A 26199-nucleotide genomic window follows, 5' to 3' on the forward strand; every position below is an offset into this window, starting at 1 on the left:
AGTATAGGACTTTCAAAGCCTTTAAGAGTTTGCAGTTTTTCTTTATGCAGTTATAATGTCATTGATGTGGGGTAACATTTTAGATTGGTTATTTTTGTATGACAGAGCGAGTGAGAATGACTGTGTGGGCCCATGACCTAGAGGGAAAAAGTAACACAAAAGCCTCGATGCCAATAAAGCTCCTTTGAATTGAATTGAATTTCTGTGCAGGAATGAATGCAGTCCACTAGGGAGCACAACCACACAGGATAAACCATAGGGATAAGGCATTAATCAGAGACAGTCTGGAAAAAACATAACAACAACACATGGTATTAAGAAATACAAGTAAACACAATATAAACCTAGGATATAGGCTACACATAAAAGAGTACTTTTACCTTAGTGCTAGGTATACTCTTGGTTGCTTGTTTTTGCAGAAAATGCACTTAAGAATTCTGGTGATTAGTAGTTTCGTTCCCATGTTGAATGCACTTATTGTAAGTCGCTTTGAAGCGTCTGCTAAAAAAAAAGAAGACTGACTGTAATAAAACACTTCTTACGCAATGTAGTCCTGAAACACAAAATACAAATTAATGGTACAATAAAATTATACATTACGTAGCACGCAGCATGTCACATAACACACAAAATACAAAAACACTGAAACCCACCTAAAATAACAACTATCAAACCATAACAACACAAAATTAGCCATCATGTAAAATAGGATTAAAGTCGTTAAATTGATTTATGATTGACTCATTTTGCTGCATTGGGGCCCCCTGGAAGTGTAACACCTCAAGACAGGACGCTGGTCGGGTCCCGACTTTGAGAACCACAAGAGGGGGAAAAATAAACTACAATTCCCACGATTCCATTCTCGCTTGCGACGGACGCACGGCACAACGGCAGTGTTGCCATGTCCGCTTATTATAAGCGACCTTGGGCTTGTCTTTCTGTAAAGTGGCTTGTAAATATTGGTTAGTTGCGGAAATGCGGGTAGCGGGTTGCGGTTTTTTGGGCTTGTTTCTAAAGCGTAGTTGCTTATTTGGACTTGTTTCCTATTGTTGTTTAAACAAGTGGTTCTCAAACATTTTCATGGCAAGGACCCCCAGATGAATATGTACTTGTCCGTCGGGCCCCCATCTAAGAATATTTTGTGCCAGGGACCCCCATATCAGATTAATATGTTGTTAAAAATGTTTCAAAGAATATTCCAAAATTCCCCAAAAATATTTTTGAAAATAGCCACCCGCCGCTTAATTCTTTTGGGCTTGTTTTCATACACCTGGTTGCTTATTTCTCTCACAATCTGGCAACGCTGCTCAGTAGCCACTAGCGTCATGGCCCCGTTCAGAGATGCATTGTTGTTTTGGTATGTTATTGTTTTCATGTGTATGTTTCTGCTCATAAATGGATATGATGAATATATTCGTCTCGTAGGCAGGCTAATGCATTAATGTCAGTGTGTTGTGTAGCTGTCAGTAGCTCTCTGCTTGATGTTTTGGTCATTAGCTGCAGGTTGTTTGTATATTCGTGTGCTATTTCGACTGATATACACATGTATTAGCCTTGGATCAAGACTAAAGCAGTGGTGGAAACAGTACTCATATATTTTACTTAAGTAAAAGTATCAATACTGCGATGTAGAAATACTCTGTTGCTAGTAAAAGTCCAGAATTAAAAATGTACTAGTAATAAAGTAGTAAAATAGTATTGGTATCAAAATGGACTTAAAGTACCAAAAGTAGAAAGTACTCATTATGCAGAATGTCCCATTTCACAATTTTTCAAATGTAAAATATGTATATAAATAGCAGAAAATAGCAGATCTACAAGCTTGTGAGGTTTTAGATCTGCTATTTTCAAATGGCCGAAATGTACTGTACATTAGGGCTGAAGTGGTTAATGTGTGTTTTGTAATGATAATACAGATCTACAAAGTAACTAAAGTTTTCAAATAATTATAGTGGAGTAAAAGTATAATATGTGTCTCTGAGATGTAGTGAAGTAGAAGTACAGACAATTGGAAATACTCCAGTTAAGTAAAAAATATCTCAAAATTGTACAAAAGTACAGTACTTGAGTAAATGTGCTTAGTTACTTACCACCACTGAAGATGTATTTTATTGATTTTTACATTCGCATATCGATGATAAGAAAGTAAAAGTCAGACTCGATAAAAATACATCTATGATAGACTTGATCCAAGGCTACACATTTATAGAAGCACCCAGAGGTGATAGTAGCCTATTATGCCAGTGGTTCTCAAATGTTCATGTCAAGGACCCCTAATTTAATATTTTAATTTAATTGTATGTGCACAAAATGTACTTGGCTATAAAGGTGTGTTTGTTATTTGCAGGGTGAGCCATTCGAATACACCCTTTACGTCGATGGACACAGGTTGCTGAATCCAGGTACCTCACGCTGGACACAAATTCCTTTTCCAGGATGTTTTGTAGCTGTCCCGTACAGATACTGTGGTACACTGTACTATTCTCAGTATTCATTTAATTGAGAGAGCATACAGACATAACCAAACTAACCCGTTAAATGTAGTTACTAGTGATACATTTAGGTGGCTGTGTTACATCACATTTATGCCTGATTTATACATTGTTTTGCGTCGTGTCACACCCTGAAAAATATGTTGCGAGTAGGGTTTTTAACGGTTCCCTCTTAACGGTCCGATTCCTTAACGATTCCTATATATATTTATTTTTTTCATTTTGGGCTTCATTAAAACATTTTATAAATACAAATTCAACCATACATACAGTATTGCTTACATATTATTGTAGTGGTTCTCAAAGTGAGGTCCAGGGACCCTCTGGTTTATTTGAGGGGGTTCCAAATAGACCTTTACAGGTCTGTAACTCTGAGAGTGTACAAATGGAACCTAATGAACCCTTGAGACTGTAGCTGCTGTGTTGGTTTTTAGTGCACAATGAATTTCACGTGCCTTTTACTTTGTTATTGGTATTGTTGACAAATAAAGTTAAAGGAATAGTTCACCCCCAAAATGACTTTTTTTCCTATCGATTAGTCACCCCATGGAGACTTGTTTTTGTTGCATTCCTAAGCCAATAATTTGATGACCGGCAGTGGTTCCGGTAGGAGACACAAAGAGTCTCCTTTGTGTCTCCTACTGGAACCACTGCCTACCAGTCCGCTGGTCATCAAATTATTGGCTTAGGAATGCGAAAAAAAACAAAAAAATATCCTGATAGATTTTCTTTTTTTGGGGGGGGTGAACTATCCCTTTAAACCTTGAACCCCTTCCTCTCTCTCCAGAATGAACGACATGAATCTGAGTCCTGTGGGCATGGACCAGCTCAGCGTACCCTCTGTGAGCGCCAGCCACCTGGGTCTGCCCACCTCCCCCACACACAACCCCCTCCCCACGCCAGGTAAGGAAGGCTCTTATCTTGGCATGGTCGGCCCTTTTGCCTTTTTTACAGCGTGGCTCCGTCTGACGCTGGTTCTCTCCACCCTTTTTCATTTCAAGGACCCCCCAGTTTGACACGCGTCAGGCCAGTGGTTCTCAATCCTTTTGATGTCAAGGGACCCCCAAATTAATTTGTATTTTTGTATTTTGGCCGTGGACCCCGATCTGAAAATATTCTGTGCCAGGAAGCCCATACAAAATTTGTGTTTCAGAAAATGTTTCAGAAATATTACATTTATATTCCCCCCTCGAACACCCCATGGGGGTCCCCGGACCCCACTTATTCCCTTAATTACCTCAAAACTGTACTCACGTTCAGTACTTGAGTAAATGCACTTCGTCCCTTTCCACCCACTGTGTTATTTATTCCTTGGTGTCAACTCTTTGCAGGCATGCCGGTGACCATCCCCGGCCTGGGTCCTTCCCTGGGGTCTCTGCCCTCAGCGCTGTCCCTCATGCTGCCCATGGGTCCCCTGGGGGACAGGGGGGTGATGTGTGGTCTGCCGGAGAGGAACTACTCCCTGCCCCCACCTCCATACCCCCACCTGGAGAGCAGCTACTTCAGACACATACTGCCAGGTATGGGGAGTGCCACACTTCATCGAAGTGAAGTCCCTATTTGATCCCTACTTTGGGCATGTTATTTGGGCACTATAAGCGGAACGTTTAAAAAACGTTCCAAAATAGTGAAAATAGTAGATCTACAAGCATCAGGCTTGTAGATGGGCTATTTTTGGAGATTTGTAGACAAATGATACAAGCACAGCGTTTATAGTAAACTATTAGAGCTGCAACCAGCGATTATTTTCTTAGCGATAATAATCTACCGCTTACTTTGACTTTTGAGAAATTGAAAAATACCAAACATAGCCGATCTACAAGCTCATGATGCAATTATTTCATTAAAACTATTTATTTATTTACATATATTTTAAATATAATATTTTGATTAACCACTTAAACCCCAGCATCACAACGCGACGCAGCACGTCGCGTTGTGGGTTTGTCGATCTGCTATTTTCAGCGAAAGCTTTCCCCACAATAACAGAAGATACTAGCATTGAGCCCTGAGGGACTCCGGTTAAAGTGGTTAACTATTTGCACCCCCTAGCAAACGGTATCCTACTCTTTGTCACGCCGTGTCTCTTGTCTCTGTCCCGGGGAAGGTATATTGTCCTATCTGGCGGACCGGCCTCCACCTCAGTACATCCATCCCAGCAGCCTCAACATGGACGGCACCCTGTCTGTGTCGAGCAACAACCCCTCAGGCATGGACCCCTACAGTGGCCCCGGGGGGCCGCTGGAACAGGGCCTGGTGCCCCTGGACGCTCGACAGGTAGGGGCTCACTGTCACCATCATGGCATTTTACTGGACCATTAACCCATTAAGACCTGAGGCCCATTCTAATAGTCTTCTAATTCTTAACAGTTTCTGGAAAACTTATGTTTCTATGTCGGTGGTTCTCAAACTTTTTCATGTCAAGGAACCCCAAGATTAGATGTATTTGTAGATGTATAATAATGTACTTTGTACTTTCCAAATGTACACAAAATAAATTGTGGAGATAGCCGATCTACAAGCTCACGCCTGTAGATCTATTATTTCTGCAATTTTTTACATACAGATGAATGGAAACCATTCGGATGATTGTGCAAACATTTTTTATAGATTTTTATAATTTTTAAAATAATTGATTATATTGATTATGTCAATAAACTGTTGCTCCCCTAATAAGGTTCATGTGGTCTACCATAGGTCAGCAGCCAGGGGGACCTCCACCAGGGCGGCGCTCACGAGCTAGACCCTGCAGGCCTGGCCATGGAGTCCCGCGTCAGCAGCCCCATGTCCCCTGACAGGTTATTATCGTTTAGAATTTTCATTGGTTTTTTATTTGTACTTAGTTTTGACATTACGATTATACATTTAAATTTGTTTACATTTGTTTTTAACCCATTAAGACCTGGAACTGTGTCATTTTTAGATTTGAGCTAAAAAGCATTATTTTACACTTTGGGCTATTCAAAAATAGCAGATCTACAAGCTCATAGCGCGGCACCGAGTGCCGCGCTACGAGCTTGTAGATCTGCTATTTTTGAAAAATCATGAAAATGTGTGCAAATCTTTGAATATATATTTTTAAAGCGAACATTTTTAACTCAAATCGTTGCTTCTGGGGGGTCCCTGGAACAAAATATTTTGATGGGGGTCCGCGGCCAAATACATATCATTCTGGGGGTCCTTGACATGAAAAAGATTGAGCACCACTGATATAGAAACATAGGTTTTTCAGAAAACTGTTGAGATTTAGGAGACGTGTAGAATCGGCTTCAGGTCTCAATGGGTTAAAGTGGGATGGTTAGTGAAAAGTATTTTGTGAAAATGCTTTATTGTTACGTTTTTTAGTTTTAAGATATTTTTTGGGCCCCCAATGGTTATGGGGGTCCTTTTTAAAAGTTTGAGAACCACTGGTTTCTAATATCCTTGGTCCCCTTGACAGGATGGGCGAGGACCTGGCCAACATGGAAGGCGTGTGTGTGGTGACGGTCTCCGACCCCCAACAGCAGCTGGGCGGAGGTAAAGGCTTGTCATAATGGTTGCATGATCGCCTTATCACCATTAATGGAGATAATCTTTTTTCTGTTGAAAAATGTTCCAAAAAAAAAAAAAAAAAAGCAGAAATAAGAATAGCATAATCTACAAGCTCACAACACCCTGCAATGTGACACATTGTTGAGCTTGTTGATCGGCTATTTCCGCTATCTTGTTTTTAGTTATTGAGTATATGGCCTGTTTGGACCATAGTACATTATTCTTTTTGATTGTTGGTACCGGTCGTTGTCAGTAATTGTTTGGTATTTAAAGATGGAGTGCCATGATATTTTTCAACCCTAAAACCTGTTCATAAGGTATTATTATTATGTAAGGATTTTTTTCAACAAAAAAAAGTGTACAGTAAGTGTTAAAATGTTGTTTGTATGTAGACACACCCACCAGTGCATTAAGTATACCTGGTTCTCACCTTAGCACCTCCTCCACCACCTTAGCACCACCCACCTGTCCTAGTCCCTCCTCCTCCTCATGCCCACACCTGTTGTGTTATGATAATGAGGGGGAGGGTGTGGGCTTTGTGATGTCACTAAAGTGCTGTTTCTCTATTGGCACGTTTGACCCTCAAGGTTTCAGCCTCCAGGAAGAAACTCCAAATAGTCAGAGAAGACATAAAACACCATAAAAACACCACCGGGGGGCTTAATGAAGTTCTATCAACCTCATAGACACATGAAAAACAGAAAAAGTGCAAAAACATGGCACCACCTCTTTAAGTTGTTTGTCATCTCACCTGTGCAATTATTGTTTACAAAGCAAAAAAAATGTATACAGTATGTTCAAAAGTCCAATGCCAAAAGCACATTGAAATGGTTAATCATTATTTGTGTGGCAATTTAGTCATCAACTAAAATGTCACGACAACCCTAGGCGGAGGGAGGCCCCCCCAGCCCCACGAGGGCATGGCCGGGGTGGGCACGTCCTCCGGCGTGATGCCCCCCCTCCACGGCGGACCCCCCGTCCTGGAGCTGCCCGTGGTGATGGAGCCGGAGCACATGGGGGGCCGGGGCAACGCCCCCGGTGCGGTGCAGGAGCAGCTCCACACTGCCAGGGGCGTGGTCAGCGTGGTGCTTACGGGCTCCATGGTCGCGCAGGTAGGCCTCTCACAATTATTACATAATCGCTTCCATTCATCTGTATACATTTATCTGTTGAAAAAATTTTACATTCATTTTCAAACATTTTCAAAAATAGCGTAAATAGCAGATGTACAAGTGCCAGAAACACAATTAAGTGAGACCTGAAGCCGATTCTACATGTCTCCTAAATCTCAACAGTTTTCTGAAAAACGTTTGTTTCTATATCAGTGGTGCTCAATCTTTTTCATGTCCAGGACCCCCAAAATGATATGTATTTGGCTGCGGACCCCCATCAAAATATTTTGTTCCAGGGACCCCCAGAAGCAAAGATTTGAGTTAAAAATGTTCGCTTTAAAAAAATATATATATTCAAAGATTTGCACACATTTTCACGATTTTTCAAAAATAGCAGATCTACAAGCTCGTAGCGCGGCACTCGGTGCCGCGCTATGAGCTTGTATATCTGCTATTTTTGAATAGCCAAAGTGTAAAATAATGCTTTTTAGCTCAAATCTGAAAATGACACAGATCCAGGTCTTAATGGGTTGAATCGTTAATCGCAAATAATTTGTGTGACAATTAATCGTCAAGCCAACTGTCTTCATGGTGACAACCCTACTATGCGCATGCAGGGCCAGCTGGAACCGGTGTCCCTCCACGGGCATGCGGGCATGGGCCTGGAGGTGGTCAACGTGTCCCCCATCACGGCCGAGGTGTCCCTGGGGCCGGAGAGCAACCTGGTGCTGGTCAACTCCAGCCTGCAGCTAGAGGACTCCAGCTCCAACAAGGAGAACATGGTCCCCGCCTATACCATCTGTAAGAGACAGACTAACTCATCTATACCATCTGTAAGAGACAGACTAACTCATCTATACCATCTGTAAGAGACAGACTAACTCATCTATACCATCTGTAAGTAGAGCCATATGAAATCCATGTTAACGGAATCGCGGACGGAATCGCGGAAATTACCAATAAAAATGGAATTGGAATAAAAAACGGAATATTGCAGAATTTGGAATATAAAAAATATTCGCGGTAAAATATATTTTTTTACCGCGAATTTTTACAAATCCACGGGACACCACCATTATGCATGGCCACATCCTACTTTATAACAATAAAATCCACGTAGAAATCGTCTTAAAAAGACGATAGAAATGATAATAATACATGGGCGACGCCATTTTGCGCATGCTCAGACCGAATTATTTTGGGTAACATTTTTGCGTATTCTTTCAGAGACATGTATGGACTGTTATATCTTATTAAATTGTGGACATTTATTCATTTCCACTTACCAGACACTTTTTTTTATGGTAAAAATGAGCATAAAAAGCAAAATACAGAATTCAGAAATATTAAAATGGAAAAAACAGAATTTGGGAAAAAATAAAACGGAATTGGGAAAAAAATAAAACGGATTTCATATGGCTCTATCTGTAAGAGACAGACAAACTCATCTATACCATCTGTAAGAGACAGACAAACTCATCTATACCATCTGTAAGAGACAGACTAACTCATCTATACCATCTGTAAGACAGACTAACTCATCTATACCATCTGTAAGAGACAGACTAACTCATCCATACCATCTGTAAGACAGACTAACTCATCTATACCATCTGTAAGAGACAGACTAACTCATCCATACCATCTGTAAGACAGACTAACTCATCTATACCATCTGTAAGAGACAGACTAACTCATCCATACCATCTGTAAGACAGACTAACTCATCTATACCATCTGTAAGAGACAGACTAACTCATCTATAACATCTGTAAGAGACAGAGTAGACTAACTCATCTATAACATCTGTAAGAGACAGAGTAGACTAACTCATCTATAACATCTGTAAGAGACAGACTAACTCATCTATAACATCTGTAAGAGACAGAGTAGACTAACTCATCTATACCATCTGTAAGAGACAGACTAACTCATCTATAACATCTGTAAGAGACAGAGTAGACTAACTCATCTATGCCATCTGTAAGAGACAGACTAACTCATCTATAACATCTGTAAGAGACAGAGTAGACTAACTCATCTATGCCATCTGTAAGAGACAGACTAACTCATCTATACCATCTGTAAGAGACAGACTAACTCAAGACATGTATGGACTGTTATATCTTATTAAATTGTGGACATTTATTCATTTCCACTTACCAGACACTTTTTTTTATGGTAAAAATGAGCATAAAAAGCAAAATACAGAATTCAGAAATATTAAAATGGAAAAAACAGAATTTGGGAAAAAATAAAACGGAATTGGGAAAAAAATAAAACGGATTTCATATGGCTCTATCTGTAAGAGACAGACAAACTCATCTATACCATCTGTAAGAGACAGACAAACTCATCTATACCATCTGTAAGAGACAGACTAACTCATCTATACCATCTGTAAGACAGACTAACTCATCTATACCATCTGTAAGAGACAGACTAACTCATCCATACCATCTGTAAGACAGACTAACTCATCTATACCATCTGTAAGAGACAGACTAACTCATCCATACCATCTGTAAGACAGACTAACTCATCTATACCATCTGTAAGACAGACTAACTCATCTATACCATCTGTAAGAGACAGACTAACTCATCTATAACATCTGTAAGAGACAGAGTAGACTAACTCATCTATACCATCTGTAAGAGACAGACTAACTCATCTATAACATCTGTAAGAGACAGAGTAGACTAACTCATCTATACCATCTGTAAGAGACAGACTAACTCATCCATACCATCTGTAAGACAGACTAACTCATCTATACCATCTGTAAGAGACAGACTAACTCATCTATAACATCTGTAAGAGACAGAGTAGACTAACTCATCTATACCATCTGTAAGAGACAGACTAACTCATCTATAACATCTGTAAGAGACAGAGTAGACTAACTCATCTATACCATCTGTAAGAGACAGACTAACTCATCTATACCATCTGTAAGAGACAGACTAACTCATCTATACCATCTGTAAGAGACAGAGTAGACTAACTCATCTATACCATCTGTAAGAGACAGACTAACTCATCTATAACATCTGTAAGAGACAGAGTAGACTAACTCATCTATGCCATCTGTAAGAGACAGACTAACTCATCTATAACATCTGTAAGAGACAGAGTAGACTAACTCATCTATGCCATCTGTAAGAGACAGACTAACTCATCTATACCATCTGTAAGAGACAGAGTAGACTAACTCATCTATGCCATCTGTAAGAGCAGACTAACTCAGGGGTGGGGGTCCTCTGGCACAAATACATATTAATGTGGGGGTCCTTCGCACGAAAAAGTTCAAGAACCACTTATTTAGAAGGCATTTGTAGAATCAAAACCTCTCTTACGGGGGTTCCTTGACACTGAGCTAAACTCAAGACGTGCCTGTCTGTGATTTCTTTCCCCCCCCAGGGTGCACTCTGTGCGAGCGCTCGTATACCTCAGACTGTCCGGAGCACGGCCCGGTCACCTTCATCCCCGACGCGCCCATCCAGAGCCGGGCCCGCCTCTCTCTGCCCCGTCTGCTCTGCCTCCGCATCTCAGTGGCCGACGAGCCGCTCGGTAAGACCACACCACAGCAGGTCTGAAACACATAGGAAATAATGTGGCAAACCATTCAGGATACATTGGAGCTGGAGGGGCTTTATATGAACCACTTGAGCCTGATTAGTACTTTGTCGCCGTCGGGCAGAAACCTCCTAGCTCCATATTTTAACCCATTGAGACCTGAAGCCGATTCCACATGTCTCCTAAATCCCAACAGTTTTCTGAGAAACGTATGTTTCTATATCAGTGGTGCTCAATCTTTTTCATGTCAAGGACCCCCAAAATTATATGTATTTGGCCGCAGACCCCAGTCAAAATATCTTGTTCCAGGGACCCCCCAGAAGCAAAGATTTGAGTTCAAAATGTTCGCTTTAAAAATATATATATTCAAAGATTTGCACACATTTTCACGATTTTTCAAAAATAGCAGATCTACAAGCTCGTAGCGCGGCACTCGGTATGAGCTTGTATATCTGCTATTTTTGAATAGCCCAAAGTGTAAAATAATGCTTTTTAGCTCAAATCTAAAAATGACACAGTTCCAGGTCTTAATGGGTTAACTTTTTGTGTTTTTAGTAAGGCCCTGCTTGATCGTTCTAATCTACAGCATCACACAAAAGCATCAAAAGTAGCAGATCTACAAGCTCGAAACGCTGTGCAAAGAGGCACATTTTGAGCTTGTCGATCTGCTACTCTTGCTACTTTAGAATTTTAATCCTGAAAATGTGCAGTTTTGAACATATGAGGTTTCCACCCGACAGAGACGTTATGCTGTATTTAAATTTAGGTCAGTTTGGTTGTAGGACCGGTTAGATCAGGGGTTTTCAACCGGTGGTCCGCGGAGGTATTGCAGGTAGTCCCTGGCCATGCATTCAGAATAAAAATTAAAAAAAAACTTTTTTTAAATGGTTTGCTTTTAATAAGTTTCAGGAGTCCTCACTGTATAGTGTGTGTGATATGAAATGTGATCTTTCCATAATCACAGTAATCCTTAATCATATTCCATCATATTCAAGGGCTTTTGCCGAGAAATTTTGAGCACTGCAGAGGGCAGGTGTGTGTGTCTGTGTCCAGCTGACACTTGTTGACTCTTGTTAATGTTATAGGCATAAAAGCAATTATGCTGCCTTTTGCACTGTCAAATAGGCCAACATCTAATCTAAGATTAGTTGGACTCACCATTGAGTCACAGGCAGGACTCACTTCATTGAAAACAAACAAAATCACTGTATTTTTTTTTAGATATTATGTTGATATTATAGCTATTTTATTTGATTAGATATGTGATGTTCCTGACAATTAGTTGACTTTTGGTGAAAAAGCCCGCATATATCGGTATCGGTTGATATCGGTATCGGAAATTAGGAGTTGGACAATATCGGAATATTGGATATCGGGAAAAAAGTGGGGTGGGTCTATGATGGACCCACCACGCACAATAGTGGTGGTCCCCAGGTTGCTCTTAGTCAGGATGGTGGTCCCTGGGTCAAAATCTGTTGAAAACCCCTGGGTTAGATGACTAGGCTGAAGAAGAAAAAACAGCTCAGCTTTGTGAGGTCTAACTGGGTGTTCTTTGTGATGCTTTTTGTCAGGCGTGTTCGCACGGGACATCATTTCTCCTAGGACCTGCTTCGGACCAATGGTTGGGCAGCACTGTAGCAACGTGGTTCTTTCCGATTGGCCAGAGAAAGACACGCCGCAGATATGGAAGGTTAGTCCAACAGGCTTGTGTACAAACTGCAACGTGTTGTGTATCTGCCCAGGTAAGACAGAATATACAGTAGATGAAAATAATGATTAGTGGACAGAGTGTATGTCGTGCAGTGGTGGAAAAAGTACTCAAATTCTTTACTAAGTAAAAGTACCAATACTGCAATATAAAAATACTCTGTTACAAGTAAAAGTCCAGAATACAAAATTTACTTGAGTAAAAGTACAAAAGTATTGGCATCAAAATGTACCAAAAGTACCAAAAGTAAAAGTACTAAATATTTGAAAATAGCCGATCTACAAGCTCACAACGCGTCGCATCGCGACGCGTTGTGAGCTTGTAGAGCTGCTATTTTCAAATAGCCTAGGTTTAAAATAGGTTTAAAGTGGTTAGTGTATGTTTCATTATATCATAATTTATATCTGAAAAGTAACTAGTAACTAAAGTTTTCAAGTGCATGTAGTGGAGTAAAAGTACAATATTTGCCTCTGAGATGTAGTGGAGTAGAAGTAAAAGTATTGGAAATTGGAAATACTCAAGTAAAGTACAAATACCTCAAAATGTTACTTAAGTACAGTACTTAAGTAAATGTACTTAGTTACTTTCCACCACTGATGTCGTGTAACCAAACGTTCCCTGGTTCGATCCCTGCAATGACCAACGTGTGTCTGTTTGGTTAAGGGGGTTAGAAGCAGAGGGACACGGGGGACATGTCCCTGCATTATTGCAGTTAAACCTCCCAATAACAAACAAACAGTAAGTCCTGTACTTCCCGTTTCAGATGTACCACAACAATGTGCTGGAGTTCTGCATTGTGACCACCGACGAGAATGAATGCAATTGGATGATGTTCGTCCGTAGGGCAAGGTAAGCACGATTGTACCATTTTGTTTTAAAATACCACATTTTGTGTCAGGGCTGGTATGGCCTACTTTAAAGGAGTAGTTCACCCAAAAAAACTACTTATTTTCTATCAATTACACACCCCATGAAGCCTTAAATTCATGGATTTTCTTATTTTCTTTTTCGCATTCCTAAGCCAATAATTTGATGACCGGTAGAGGCGGTCATCAAGGAGGCTCCTATCGGGGACTCAGCCAGTCATCAAATTATTGGCTTAGGAATGCAAAAAAAACTAGGCTTCATGGGGTGTGTAATTGATAGAAAATAAGTAATTTTTTGGGTGAACTACTCCTTTAAAGTAGGTCACTCACATTTCCAGGGGGAGCGGCTGTGATTTTTTTAAATATTTTTTTGCCTTTCCTTGTTTAAATATGAGCATTATTTCTATTCTCTTGTGTATATATTGACTAATATGTGTTTTTGGGCGGTGAAACCGCCCCTATAAGTGAGATTTGGAAAAATTTACAAATATCTTGGGCAGTGAAACCGCCCCTGAAAGTGAGGTTTGGAAATTTGTACAATTATCCTGCGCTGTGATTGGCCAATCACAATCTATTCAGGACTGTGATTGGCCAGTGTCACATGACACATGTGCATAGCCCTATATAAGCAACCATAACTTAAAAAAAACCATTAATTGTTTTTTTTTAAGTTATGGTTTTGTCCATCATAAAGAGTGTTTCATCATTGGTTGACTCCATTCAGTATTGTGGTTAGCTAGGAAGACACCGCCCACTTCACACAGGGTGTGATTTTTTTTATGCATGAGTGTATTGTGTTTTTGTGTGTGTATTTGCGTTTACAAATCCAGAACCTTCATAATACGTTTCATGGCACGGCACGGTTCTGCTCAGTTCTTATTGTAGAAGATTGCCATATCGTCTCTGTCGGGTGGAAACCTCATATGTTCAAAGCTGTTACTTTTCAGGATTCAAATTCAAAAACAGCAGCAGATCGTCAAGCTCCAAATCACGTTTAGAGCTGGCGGTACTTTTGACGCTTTTGTGCGACGCTGTAGTATGATCAAGTGGGGCGTTGATTTACGACAAAAACCACAAAAAGTTAAAATATGGAGATAAGAGGTTTCTGCTCGTGTTTGTTTAGGACGCGAGAGGAGCAGAACCTGGTGGCCTACCCTGCCAACGGCAAGCTGTTCTTCTGCACCACCACAGAGATCCACCCCGAACAGGAGCTGGTCTTCTACTATAGCAGAGACTACTGCAGCCTGATGGGTGCGTCTGCCACACACTCTGAACAGAACACACAATCTCTGTTCTCTAGGGATGCACGATTAATCGATCATTGTATCGGTATCGTGTTGGCCTTAAAATGAATGATCGGTATCAAATATTGGTGTAATATATTGGTTTTAGCCGATACAGTATATTATTTTAGAATAATTATGTTTGAATGTGAAGCTGAAAAAGACTTTTGTGATGACTGAAGGCTGCAGATTCAACCAGTGTTTTCTGGGGAAGCTTTCAAAAAGGTCAACAAGTTGGAACATTTTTACATAAAAAAATACTAAGCTGTTTATGTTGGGTTATGGGCCAACATTTCAACATGGTGCATCCCTAGTTCTGGAACTTCTGGAATAAAGAGGCATTGCCTTTTACAGAAAGGACAGCATTTGAACTAGTTTTATACAGATATTCGACATCGGTAAATATCGGTTATTGACCATAACATCAATGTTGATGACAAACTTGACATCGGTTATCGATATCGGCCAGAAATGTTGCATCTGTGCAGCCCTACTGTTTTCACCAGCTACAGGAGCTGGATGGTACTACCTGTATAGTTCCTGTACAACTCCCTGTATAATAGTACAAATGTACATCATTTGACGACGCTAACGTTCCCTCACGGCTACACTTCTTAGTGATTATTATATCAATTGCTTTTTCGATGAATCGAATATTCGAGAATCTTCGATATATTTTTATACATCAATGAATCTATTAACCGCTCTTATTATTCACTTTGTCGCACAATGGTGTCGTGCAAAAATGTTGAAAATAGCTGATGTACAAGCTAATACAGCTTGTTATTTTGAGCTAGCAATTTTTTTAATATAAATATATATATATATAATATGTTCACTTATGACATGCCCAAAATATAAATAGATTGATTAATTATATTATTATTATTTTATTTTATTTTTTAACACATTGGCTGCCAAAGACGCATATCTGCGTTCTATTTAATTTCTCGCCTGGCTGCCAAAGACGCAGATCTGCGTTCTATTTAAAAAAAAAAGTTTTGTTTTTTTTCCCGTTTTTTTCTTATTTTTAGACCCAAAGACCAAGGAGATATGATATATCAAAGATTTAAACTCCTATCCACTTCATTGTTAACTTAAAACTTAAAAAATCTGTATCTCGGCTCCTGAGAATTTTTTTTTTCAAAGAAAAATCTCTGGCAGTCTACAGCAAAAAATCTGAAATAATTCTGGCAGGAAATGAGTTAATAATCGAGTGGTTTGATTACCCGCTTGCCTATTTGCACCCCTAGAATTGACATTTTGACCGCTCCCTGTCACTTTTGCGCGCCCTCCTCAGGCGTCCCTCAGGTGCCCGAGGGCCAGATATGCCAGTGTGGCAAAGAGTGCTCCTCCTTCGCCGAGCTCAAGTCCCACCTGAGCAGCCACAACCCGCCTCCTGCTCACAGCAGCCACAGCCCCGCGCAGCAGCAGGAGCACGCTCAGCAGCAAGATCAACCACCGCCACACACACACCAGTATGCCTGCCACAAACTACTACATAATAATCGCTTGATCGCAGTTATTTGAGATAATCGCAATTGTTTTTTTTTTTGCCTAATCGTCAGAACAGTTTCATTCATTTGTATGAATTAATCTGTTGGAAAAATAGCGGGAAATAGCCGATCTACAGAGCTTGTAGCTTAGCTATTTTCACTATTTAAAAAGATTTTAAATAGTAAAAATTTAAAGGGCAAGACCACTTTGGTAGAGGTTTGGGTTGTGTAGTTACCTTGCCATGATGTAACTCTAAAGGTGGACAAGAAATCAAAAATAATTGTTCCATTGTTTAGAAATTGATAATTCTAAATATGCTCCTCATTGACTTACATTGTACGGTAAAACAGCTCTCAAAGTCACTCTTTTAGCACATAAACAAACACAAACAATGTTGATACAGACATTATAGAGCATCATCAAACCCAGTACTGTTTTATTTTTTAATAAAAATGTTTACTTCCTGTTGATTTTGCTATTTTTATTAAGAAGAAAACCCGGACTGGATCCGCGGAGCCGGATCCGGATCTTCACATAGTAAAATCAACAGGAAGTTGACATTTTTATTAAAAAAACAAACAGTACTGGGTTTGGTGATGCTCTATATTGTCTGAATAAGCTTTGTTTGTGTTTGTTTACGTGCTAAAAGAGTGACTTTGAGAGCTGTTTTACCGTACAATGTAAGTCAATGAGGAGCATATTTTGAATTTATCAATTTCTAAACGATGGAGCAATTATTTTTGATTTCTTGTCCACCTTTGGAGTTACATCATGGCAAGGTAACTGCACAACCCAAACCTCTACTAAAGTGGTCTTGCCCTTTAAGTATACACTTATTAAACGCATGGCCTGTTCTGGCCATAGCACATTATTTATTTTGATTATTGGTATCGGTCGTTGTCAGCCATTTCTTTGTATATAATAGTTATTTGTCACGTCTGCCTTTTACCATTTTTGTTTACAAAGCCTAAAAGGCCAAACAGAATTTTCCAAGGTTCAATGCCAAAAACACAATGAATATCATTAATCGCAATCATTTGCATTTATATTTACATTCGCTCTTAATCGTTTGTGACAGCCCTACACACCAGGAAGACAAACTGACCAACGGGACGTCTAGCTCCTCCTCTTCCCCTTGGCCGTGCCACACCCACAACAACGGCGGTGGCAACGGCGGTGGCAACAGCGGCGGTAACGGAAGGAACGCCAACTCTAATGGCGGCACCACCTCCAGAGCCCCGGGCTCCGGCGGCCACCACCACCACGCCAGAGAGAAGAAGTTCAAGTGTAGCATGTGTTCGCGCGCGTTCAGCACGTCCACCAAGCTCAACGTGCACTTCATGGGCCACGTGGGCATGAAGCCGCACAAGTGCGAGTACTGCAGCAAGGCCTTCAGCGACCCCAGCAACCTCCGGATGCACCTCAAGATTCACACAGGTGTGGATGGACGCACAGTTAGGCCTGTCCTGACTTACATCATATGCATACATGCGCTATATACTGTTTTGTTGCTGTTGGGCAGAAACCTTGAATTTTTTTTAACCCTTTAAGACCTGAGGCGATTCTTAAAAATGTTTTCTAAATCCTAACAGATTTTTGAAAAAAAATCAGAAAAATATTTTTTCACGATTTTTCAAAAATAGCAGATCTACAAGCTCATAGCGCGGCACTCGGTGCCGCGCTATGAGCTTGTATATCTGCTATTTTTGAATAGCCAAAGAAATCTAAAGTGACACAGATGCGTTCCAGGTATTAATGGGTTAAAATATTTTCGTAAATTGACGCTATACTCCTACTACAGCGTCACAAAAGCATCAAAAGTAGTAGATCCACAAGCTCATACCGCGGCGCAAAGCATTTTGAGCTTGTTGATCTGCTACTTTTGCTATGTCAGAATTTTAATCCTGAAAAAAGTTTTGAACATACTGTATGAGGTTTCCACCTGACAGAGACGATATAATAAACATTGTGTGTGACTCTAGAAAATAGTGTTGAAAATATCAGATATATATAAAATAGATAATATAGATATATAAGCTCACAGCGCGTCCCATCACAACACATCGTGAGTCGCTATTTCTGAAACTTTCTGAAAAATCTTGAAAAATTACTACATTTTGGACTATTTTTTACTATATAATGACCAATTTTGGGTCATTATATAGTAAAAAATAGTCCAGCATTATTTTATTTCAAATGACCTGGCTCCAACCACCTCCAAACAGACAAGGCATCACGCCCTCCCCTTTGATCTTTGGCGCCAGACCCCAGGTTGGGAAACACAAGATTTATATCACAGGTCACTGCTATGCTTCACATCATTCTTATGTTTTCTGCTTACAGGACTGAAGAACTACCGGTGCACGGTCTGCGAGAAGTCGTTCACCCAGAAATCGCACGTGGCCTCGCACATGGTCATCCACACCGGCGCCGAGAAACTCAAATGCGACCTCTGCGACCGGGCCTTCATCAGGAAACAGGACCTGAGACAGCACATGTTCTCTCACACGCAGTACGTTCGTTTCTCTCACGGTGTCAATCTATTTAAGATTTTGACCTGGAACACCGATACGTTATTGTACCTTTCAAGCCGGGAACACCTCTGTGTGTAGTTGTTTCTATATACAGTATATAGTAACATGAATTGTTTTTTGAATAAATATTGGACGCTTTTCAGAAAACTAAGGTCAGGATTTAGAAGGCGTTTTTTAGAATATTTTTAAGCAATCTATACTTGTATACAGATTAGGCTTATAGGAATGTATTTAAAAAATAGTTTGTATGTTTTTAATTAAATAATCACAATCGATGAAAAGATCTGTAAGATTCTGAAAATTCCACTTGCGTCCTTTGCGCTCCAAGCCCTTGTGAAATCGTCGCTGTCGGGTGGAAACCTAGTACTGTATGTCAAAAAAACTGTAAGTAAGTAGCCTTGCCGAGCCATGAGGCCCATCATCTCCTGTTTCTGTAGCGTGAGGAGGTTTGACGTACAAGTACACCCCCTGGACATGACGCTAGTATGTCGCAGGGACTCACCCACAATCCAACCCTTGATGCTGACTACCAAGTAGGGAGGCATTGGGTCCCATTTTATAGAGTCTTTGGTATGACTCGACCGGTGATCGAACGCCGACCTCCCAGTTTCAGGGTGGACACTCTTAACCACAAGGCCACTGAGCTGGTCAAAAAACTGTACTTTTCAGGAAATCGAAAGAAGAACCTGTGTTCCAATGGATGTAGTTATTATTTAGTTACAAGCTTGTTAACACTTTTCATTTTCACGTTCAAAACATTGCAAAAATAGCAAAAGTAGCTCACAACGCGTTGCAGTGCTATTTGCTATTTTTGCTACTTGTGTGACATTTCTTATTTTGGTAACACGAACAAGTGGGATTCGAGTAGGGCTACAACAATTAATCAAAAGAATCACTTATTATAAAAGATTACATATTTTTATAAAATAATAAATAGGGGTGAATATAAGGCGATAAATTGATAGGCGACAAACATTTTCAAAAGTAGCGCCGGTTTGTTGTATGACAGTGTAGCATTAGTAGCCAAAATAGGCAATCTATAAGCTCACAATGCGTCATGATACATCTGCTATTTTCGCTACTTCCTGAAAAGTAACACGTTTTGGACATACAAGGTTTCCACCCGACAGCGACGATATCTTGGTTGTAATGGTAAGAACTTTTCCTTTTCTCCCTTCTCAACCCCCTCCCCCCCATCAGCGAGCGTCGAATCCAGTGCCCCAAGTGCGACAAGTTCTTCCTGAAGACCAACCACCTGAAGAAGCACATAAACTCTCACGAGGGCCGCCGAGACTTCGTGTGCGAGAAGTGCCACAAGGCCTTCCTCACCAAGTACCACCTCACTCGCCACCTCAAAATATGCAAGGGCCCCAAGGCCGAGAGGGAGAGGGGGGGGTCCCGGAAAGGACTGGACGAGGAGGAGGAGGAGGAGGAAGATGAGGAGGAGGAGGAAGAAGAGGAAGAGGAGGAAGATGGCAGAAGAGGCGGAGGGGTGGAGGGACTTGTCGATTCGGCCAGCAATGAGGACTGTGGCTTAGACGTGGGGGGATATGGTTCTGAAAAGTCGCTGTCGCCACCACATTGACTTACACCAGTGGTTCTCAAAATATTTTCATGTCAAGTACCTCCCCAAATTGATATGCATTTGGCCGCGGACCCCCATCTGAAAAGATTTTGTGTCAGGTACCCCCATAAGATAAGAGAAGATGCGTGTACATTTTAGTACATTATTCCGAATTATTCAAAAAATGTTCCTTTTTTCTCCGACATTAGCAGACCTGCGAGCCTGTAGGTCTGCTATTTTCGAAAAAAACCTAAGTAGGAAATAAGGTTAAAGTGATTTAACTAATTTTGCTGTGGACCCCCTGGAACCCCCTCAAAGGACCCCTGGGGGTCCCTGGACCCCACTTTGAGAACCACTGGACCACACACACACTGTGCCTCTGGAGAGGTTTTATTTATTGACTTTTGTACGACTGCGTTGTCCCTTTGTTTCACTTACATTGCCAAATGAATGAACTATTATTAACGAAGATTCATCTGAACAATTGACACTTTTGGTTTGTTTTTTTAACCACATGAACTAGGGCTGGGCGATATGAATTCTCACAATTATTTCATTACTTTTGCCTCGATTGCGATTAGTGAACGATTATTAGAACACATCTGTATGTAGTGAAAATTGCAGATCTACAAGCTCTTGACGCGTCGCGATACGACGAGCTTGTAGATCGGCTATTTAATCTATTTTTGTACGCCACCATTATACAGTGAAGCATAATACAGGGTTAAGTGGTTCTTCGGACTAATAGATTTAGTTGATTATAAAAAAAATCTACTTCAGATTCTTGTATCGATTCGTTGATATAAGAAATACAAAAAAGTATAAAAGAAAAAAAAAATGGTTCTCGATTATTCCATTAACCTACATTACATGAGCAAGATTAAGCCGGTTATTGCTAAATGTCGGTTTTGACATATTTTCGGTGAGTTGCCGAACCTTAGCATCCCTATTCTGGACCTGTCATAGTAGATGAAAATAACCAAACAGCCCACCCGAAAATAGGCAATCGTTCTGGAAAAATAGCCGATCTACAAGCTCTCAGTGTGTCTTGATGTGGTGGTGTGAGCAGGTTTCAGCCTCTCCATGCTTTTAAGATAATTGTTCCTGTATAAGCCAATAGATATGCTACTGTATTGTGGTCTTAAAGTCATACTGAGTGTAACTTTTTTAATTAAATTAAAGATTTGTATTTTTAAGGTTTATATACTGTGTATATACTTATGTTACAATACATGTGGGAAACCAGTACAAGTGAGAAAAACGGAGCGGGGAGCGCCCGTTTTGGGGAAACTGGGGCCGACAGGACCTGCTGGGCGCCCCCGTTCCTTTTTTCTCACTTGTACTGGTTTCTCATATGTACTGTAACACATATATATTTACAGAATATATAATCTTTCCACATAAATGTGTTTTTGACAACTCCTCTAAACACTATTAGTATTTGTTATTCTGTCTGAGGCAGACACTCGCGGCAAAAAGACATAGGCCTAGAAATGTGCCAGAAATGTCTTTAACGTTAATAAATAGCGTTTCGGACAACTTGTTGTTACGGTACAAAATGTCGTCGGGCGCTAGGAACCTGTAGCATTCTTTTTTGAGCTGTCCATAATAGACAAATGCATTAATGACACAGAGCTATGAGAAGTGTCGCCAAAAACACTACTAAAATGAATGTTACACAGTAAGTATACTGTATGACTTTAAGTTCTGATATACAGTTGTCTTTTTTAAAGACCCAGTAATAACAAGACTCGTCATGTTATTGATGTTAAAATAAGCTATCTTCTTTATATAATTATTGTTTTTTTCTTTATTCACTGTTACAGCAGAGTGAATGCCTGGCAATATTGATTTATTTGCAAATCAGCGGCATAATTGCCATGTTCTTAACAGAGTAAGAATATGGATTTTTGGGGTTTTGTTTACACATATTGAATAAATTATATGTCCTGTATTTAATCATGAATCATATTTTGTGCCTTTAAAAAAAAAAAGAAAAAAAAGGGGGGGGGGGGGGTCATTCCACAGCCTGGGAGCCTGGGGGGAGAAATGACTCTTCCCTGTGTTAGCTGATCTAAGTGTTGGGGTGGATCCTGTCCTGAAGGTAAGGGGGTGCCATGCACTTGATTACCTTGTATTGGCAATACAAGGTAATCAAGTGCATGGCACCCCCTTACTCTCAACCTTTTCTTAAAAATCTCAAAAGTGTTCGCGGACCATCCATTTGGCTGCCGCGTTAGGTGGTCAGATGGGTGGATGTTCATTCTAAAGGAGGACTCAAAGAGTCTCCTACTGATTCTCCTATTGACCGATGACCCCGTCATCAAATTATTGGCTTAGGAATTCGACAAAAACAAAACATCTCCATGAATTCAGGGCTTCATAAGGGGAGCAATTGATAGACAATAAGTACATTTTTGGGTGAACTACCCCTTTAATGATCAATCAATTGGAAGTGTTCCTGCTTGGATCTATGGAACTAACATTAAGTTCCTATTTATCGGTATCACAATGAAAACTCCCATTGTCCCAGTTGTAAAGAAAAAAAGACATTTTTAAAGATTAATATTAACGTTATCTTTAATACCTTAGAGTTTTGCCAATTAGTTGGCCAACCGGTGAGACCCCCAGTGGTTTACAAACTGGGGGTCCCCAAATTATTTTGGGGGGTCCCCAAATGAGCTTAATGTGCAACATTGTTTACTTACAGGGTATCTGCACATTTAATAGTTTAATACCAAATTGAACAAATTGTCAAATATTACATAAGAAAGAGACAAGCATTGTGAAAATAGCCGATCTACAAGCTCAACAGACAATAAACATACATGTACATTGTACTGTAACCGACATCTTATTTCCCCAACCCTCCCACCCCCACCAAGGTCATAACAAGAAAAAAGACAGTAAAGACAAAAAATAAAACAAAACAAAAAAACAGACAAACGGACAGACAATAATACGCACCATAATTACAATAATGATGGTTATAGTAATAATGATAATAGTAATTAACTTGGATAATGAAATAAAATAAACGTGTAATAATAGTATTAAACATTGTTTTTTTCACCTCATAATATAAATGAATATGTGCAATGTTCCTACCTACAGCTACAGTATGTCACAGTATGCTGTGTGTGCAGACAGGGATTGCATACAGGCTATGAGAATCATATCAGCACTCGGATCTCAGAGGGCCGGGCTACAGCCTGCAGCACATCTCCCACCCACCGACTCCTGCAGTATAACCACACTGAACTTCAGCTCGACTGACACAAAGTCAGCTGCACGTGCCGTTGTTGAGATTAACGTTAACCTGTGGAGAGGTACACACGTCAGGAATGTTAAGGCTATAAAGCAAAGGAAACTAAGGGGAGAAACCGATACACAGAGGAAAAACAAGATGATTAGAGGCTATGTGGCATGTGAACAGGTACGTTTTGGTAAAATAACGATCAGCCACATTGTTTTAGGGCTGCAAATATGGATTATTTTCTTGAGGATTATTCTATCAATTACTTTTTTAATTAATTGAATAATCGAGAAGCATGTTTTATATACATGTATATTTTATATATCAACAAATTGATGAACTACTTAAGTGCCATTTTATACTTCGTCGCACGATGGTGTCCTGCAAAAATAGTGAAAATAGCTGGCTTGTAGAGTGGCTATTTTCACAAATAAAAATGTAATAAATAAACATTTTCAAACTTTTTGCATATTAATGATATGTGTAAAATAGGGATCAATTATTAATGAATTATTTTCTTAAATGATCGAATATTGATAATTTTTTATAATCAATGAAATGGATTTGTTCGATTAATGGTTGCAGCCCTACTCCCCCCCCCTCAACTTTCTCACCAATGAATCAATGAACCACTTTCTCTATCTTTAGAATGATGTCTCACCTTGACGAGGACGTAATAGATCGAATGCCATACGCACGACCACTGGCCTACGACGACCTCTCCATGGATCCCTGCAGAGCCGCCTACACTAGGGTGACCATTATTTTTTAAACACCAAGATGAACTTGTAGATCTGCTATTGCCACTGTTTTTTTTTTACATTGTTTTGAATTGAAATGTTTTTATTTCCGTCTGGCATTTTCATCAGGATGGGGGACAAAACATTTGCTTGTGCCTGCACCTGTCAACAGAAGATGTTAAACATTGATGTATCATTTTAATTGAGGTGGGAACCGGGGCAATGTGTTTGTGAATGTTGAAAACCAGGAGATTTGTTATTGTTTTACAGATATTTGTTGGGACTCGGGACGGCCAGCTCGAAACCCGGACGCTCGCGGCCAAACCGGGACGTCTGGACACGGTATCCTACGCCGACGGACTCCCGCTGTCCTTCCATCTCCACGCGGCCTACCTGGACCCCACGCACGGCCACCTGGACTCTGTCCACGGCCAGAGGCTCGCCGCGGGCCGCCTGGCCTACTTCCCCGGCTTCCACGGACACCTGGGCGTGCTGGACTACTCTTTGGAGCCCGCGTTCATTCGGAAGAGGAACGAGCGGGAGCGCCACCGGGTGCGCTGCGTCAACGAGGGCTACGCGCGTCTCCGAGAGCACCTCCCGCAGGAGCTGGAGGACAAGAGGCTCAGCAAGGTGGAGACTCTGCGGGCGGCCATCGACTACATCAAACACCTCCAGAGCCTGCTGGACTTGAGCGTGTCCGCCGGCGCCATGGAGACGTCGCTCGGAGACGCACGCAACCGCACGCCTGTGCCACAGAGGACAGAATGCAATAGTGATGGAGAGTCCAAAACTAGTCTCAGCGACTGTGGAGAAAATGCTTATTAAAACACTGTGAAACAGCTCAAACTATAGCAGTGTGAGAGAACGAACATATAATAGTAATGGCAACTTCACATGTTCAGTTGTTCATAAAACTTTTTAATCTTTTTTCCATGGCGCCCGAAAACGTCGGGTCTGGTTGGGGCATAATTTCAGAACTCAAATGTAATTTAGATAGCATGTTATGTAGACAGATGCCAGGTCATTGTTGACCTGGCATCCTATAGTGTGTATAGTTCAATGTACAGATTATTGATTTTGTTTAATATTCTACTGTTAGACTGATGATGGTTTACCGATGATCCTAGATGACTATTTCTATGCATTTGATGCATTACCTTGTGTTGTCCTTGCTTATTGTAAATCGCTTTGGATTAAGAGCGTCTGCTAAATGCCTAAATTGTAAGGGTCCATTTGGTTCCATGTGTACACTCTCAGAGTTACAGACCCGTAAGGTTGCATTTGGGACCCCTGGTGGTCCCGGACGCAACATTGAGAAACAGTGCTACAGGATTTTATTTTATTTTTGTACAGTGAAATAACCCCCAAACTGTAAAGGTACAATGTATTAATGTGTATTAATAAATATGTAGTTTTGAAATAATAATTTTCAGTCTCCAAAATGTAATGCCTAGCGAAGTAATTTAGTAATCAGTTTAATGTTTAGGACATCCTGAAATACACAAAAAGTCATGATACTGTACACAGTGATGACACAACAATCATGTGACAGATATATTGTTGGTCAAAGACCGATACAAAAATAAACAAGTGTTTGGTTAATCTTACAAGAACCACTGTTTAATCCCTGTTATTGAAACATTGACTACTTTAAGGAATGTTCTCAAACAACTCAAGGCATCTGTCATGTAAATGACACCACTCTCCAACTTTGCCTACAGATGCTTTATTTGGCAGTGTTTTATTCTATTGTCAGAGTTATGAAATGTCAATAACTAAAACATATGATGCATTTGATTTATGAACCAGTTGTTTTGTCCTCGTTTCACCTTCATGAGTTTCAGTTGATTTTAGTTGTTGTATTGAGGCAGTTGAGTTTTGAACCGAGCACCTTCTGTTTATAAACCCTTGACATATTTGTTGTGCCACAGATACACCTTTTAGAATTTTGATGGACAGTGAAAATGGTCCAAACCGCAATCTTGAACCGCAAACCTTCTGTTTACAAACCCGACACATCTCAGCTACAAAGGCATG

General features: G+C 40.4%; 2 protein-coding genes across 3 annotated transcripts; both read left to right on the forward strand.

Annotated features, from left to right (window-relative positions):
• Nucleotides 1-1315: 1315 nt before the first annotated feature.
• Nucleotides 1316-22059, forward strand: prdm4 (PR domain containing 4). Its single transcript, XM_080421003.1, has 17 exons — nucleotides 1316-1357; nucleotides 2348-2402; nucleotides 3280-3395; nucleotides 3824-4012; nucleotides 4600-4769; nucleotides 5190-5290; nucleotides 5932-6008; nucleotides 6912-7135; nucleotides 7753-7936; nucleotides 10559-10708; nucleotides 12286-12404; nucleotides 13186-13271; nucleotides 14412-14539; nucleotides 15872-16049; nucleotides 17147-17505; nucleotides 18412-18580; nucleotides 19803-22059. The coding sequence occupies exons 3-17, from the start codon at nucleotides 3281-3283 to the stop codon at nucleotides 20185-20187; spliced, it is 2634 nt and encodes an 877-aa protein (XP_080277129.1). The 5' UTR covers nucleotides 1316-1357; nucleotides 2348-2402; nucleotide 3280; the 3' UTR covers nucleotides 20188-22059.
• Nucleotides 22060-23466: 1407 nt separating this feature from the next.
• LOC308079796 (achaete-scute homolog 5-like) lies at nucleotides 23467-25832 on the forward strand. 2 transcript variants are annotated; one of them, XM_080421393.1, is made up of 3 exons: nucleotides 23467-23612; nucleotides 24093-24176; nucleotides 24433-25832. In XM_080421393.1, the coding sequence occupies exons 1-3, from the start codon at nucleotides 23586-23588 to the stop codon at nucleotides 24985-24987; spliced, it is 666 nt and encodes a 221-aa protein (XP_080277519.1). In that variant the 5' UTR covers nucleotides 23467-23585; the 3' UTR covers nucleotides 24988-25832. The 2 variants fall into 2 exon arrangements, with proteins under 2 accessions (XP_080277519.1, XP_080277518.1); XM_080421392.1 differs by having other exon boundaries at nucleotides 23467-23602; nucleotides 24071-24176.
• Nucleotides 25833-26199: the final 367 nt, after the last annotated feature.

Source organism: Gymnoscopelus braueri (genome assembly GCF_963280865.1).
Source record: "Gymnoscopelus braueri genome assembly, chromosome: 23".
NCBI lineage: Eukaryota > Metazoa > Chordata > Actinopteri > Myctophiformes > Myctophidae > Gymnoscopelus > Gymnoscopelus braueri.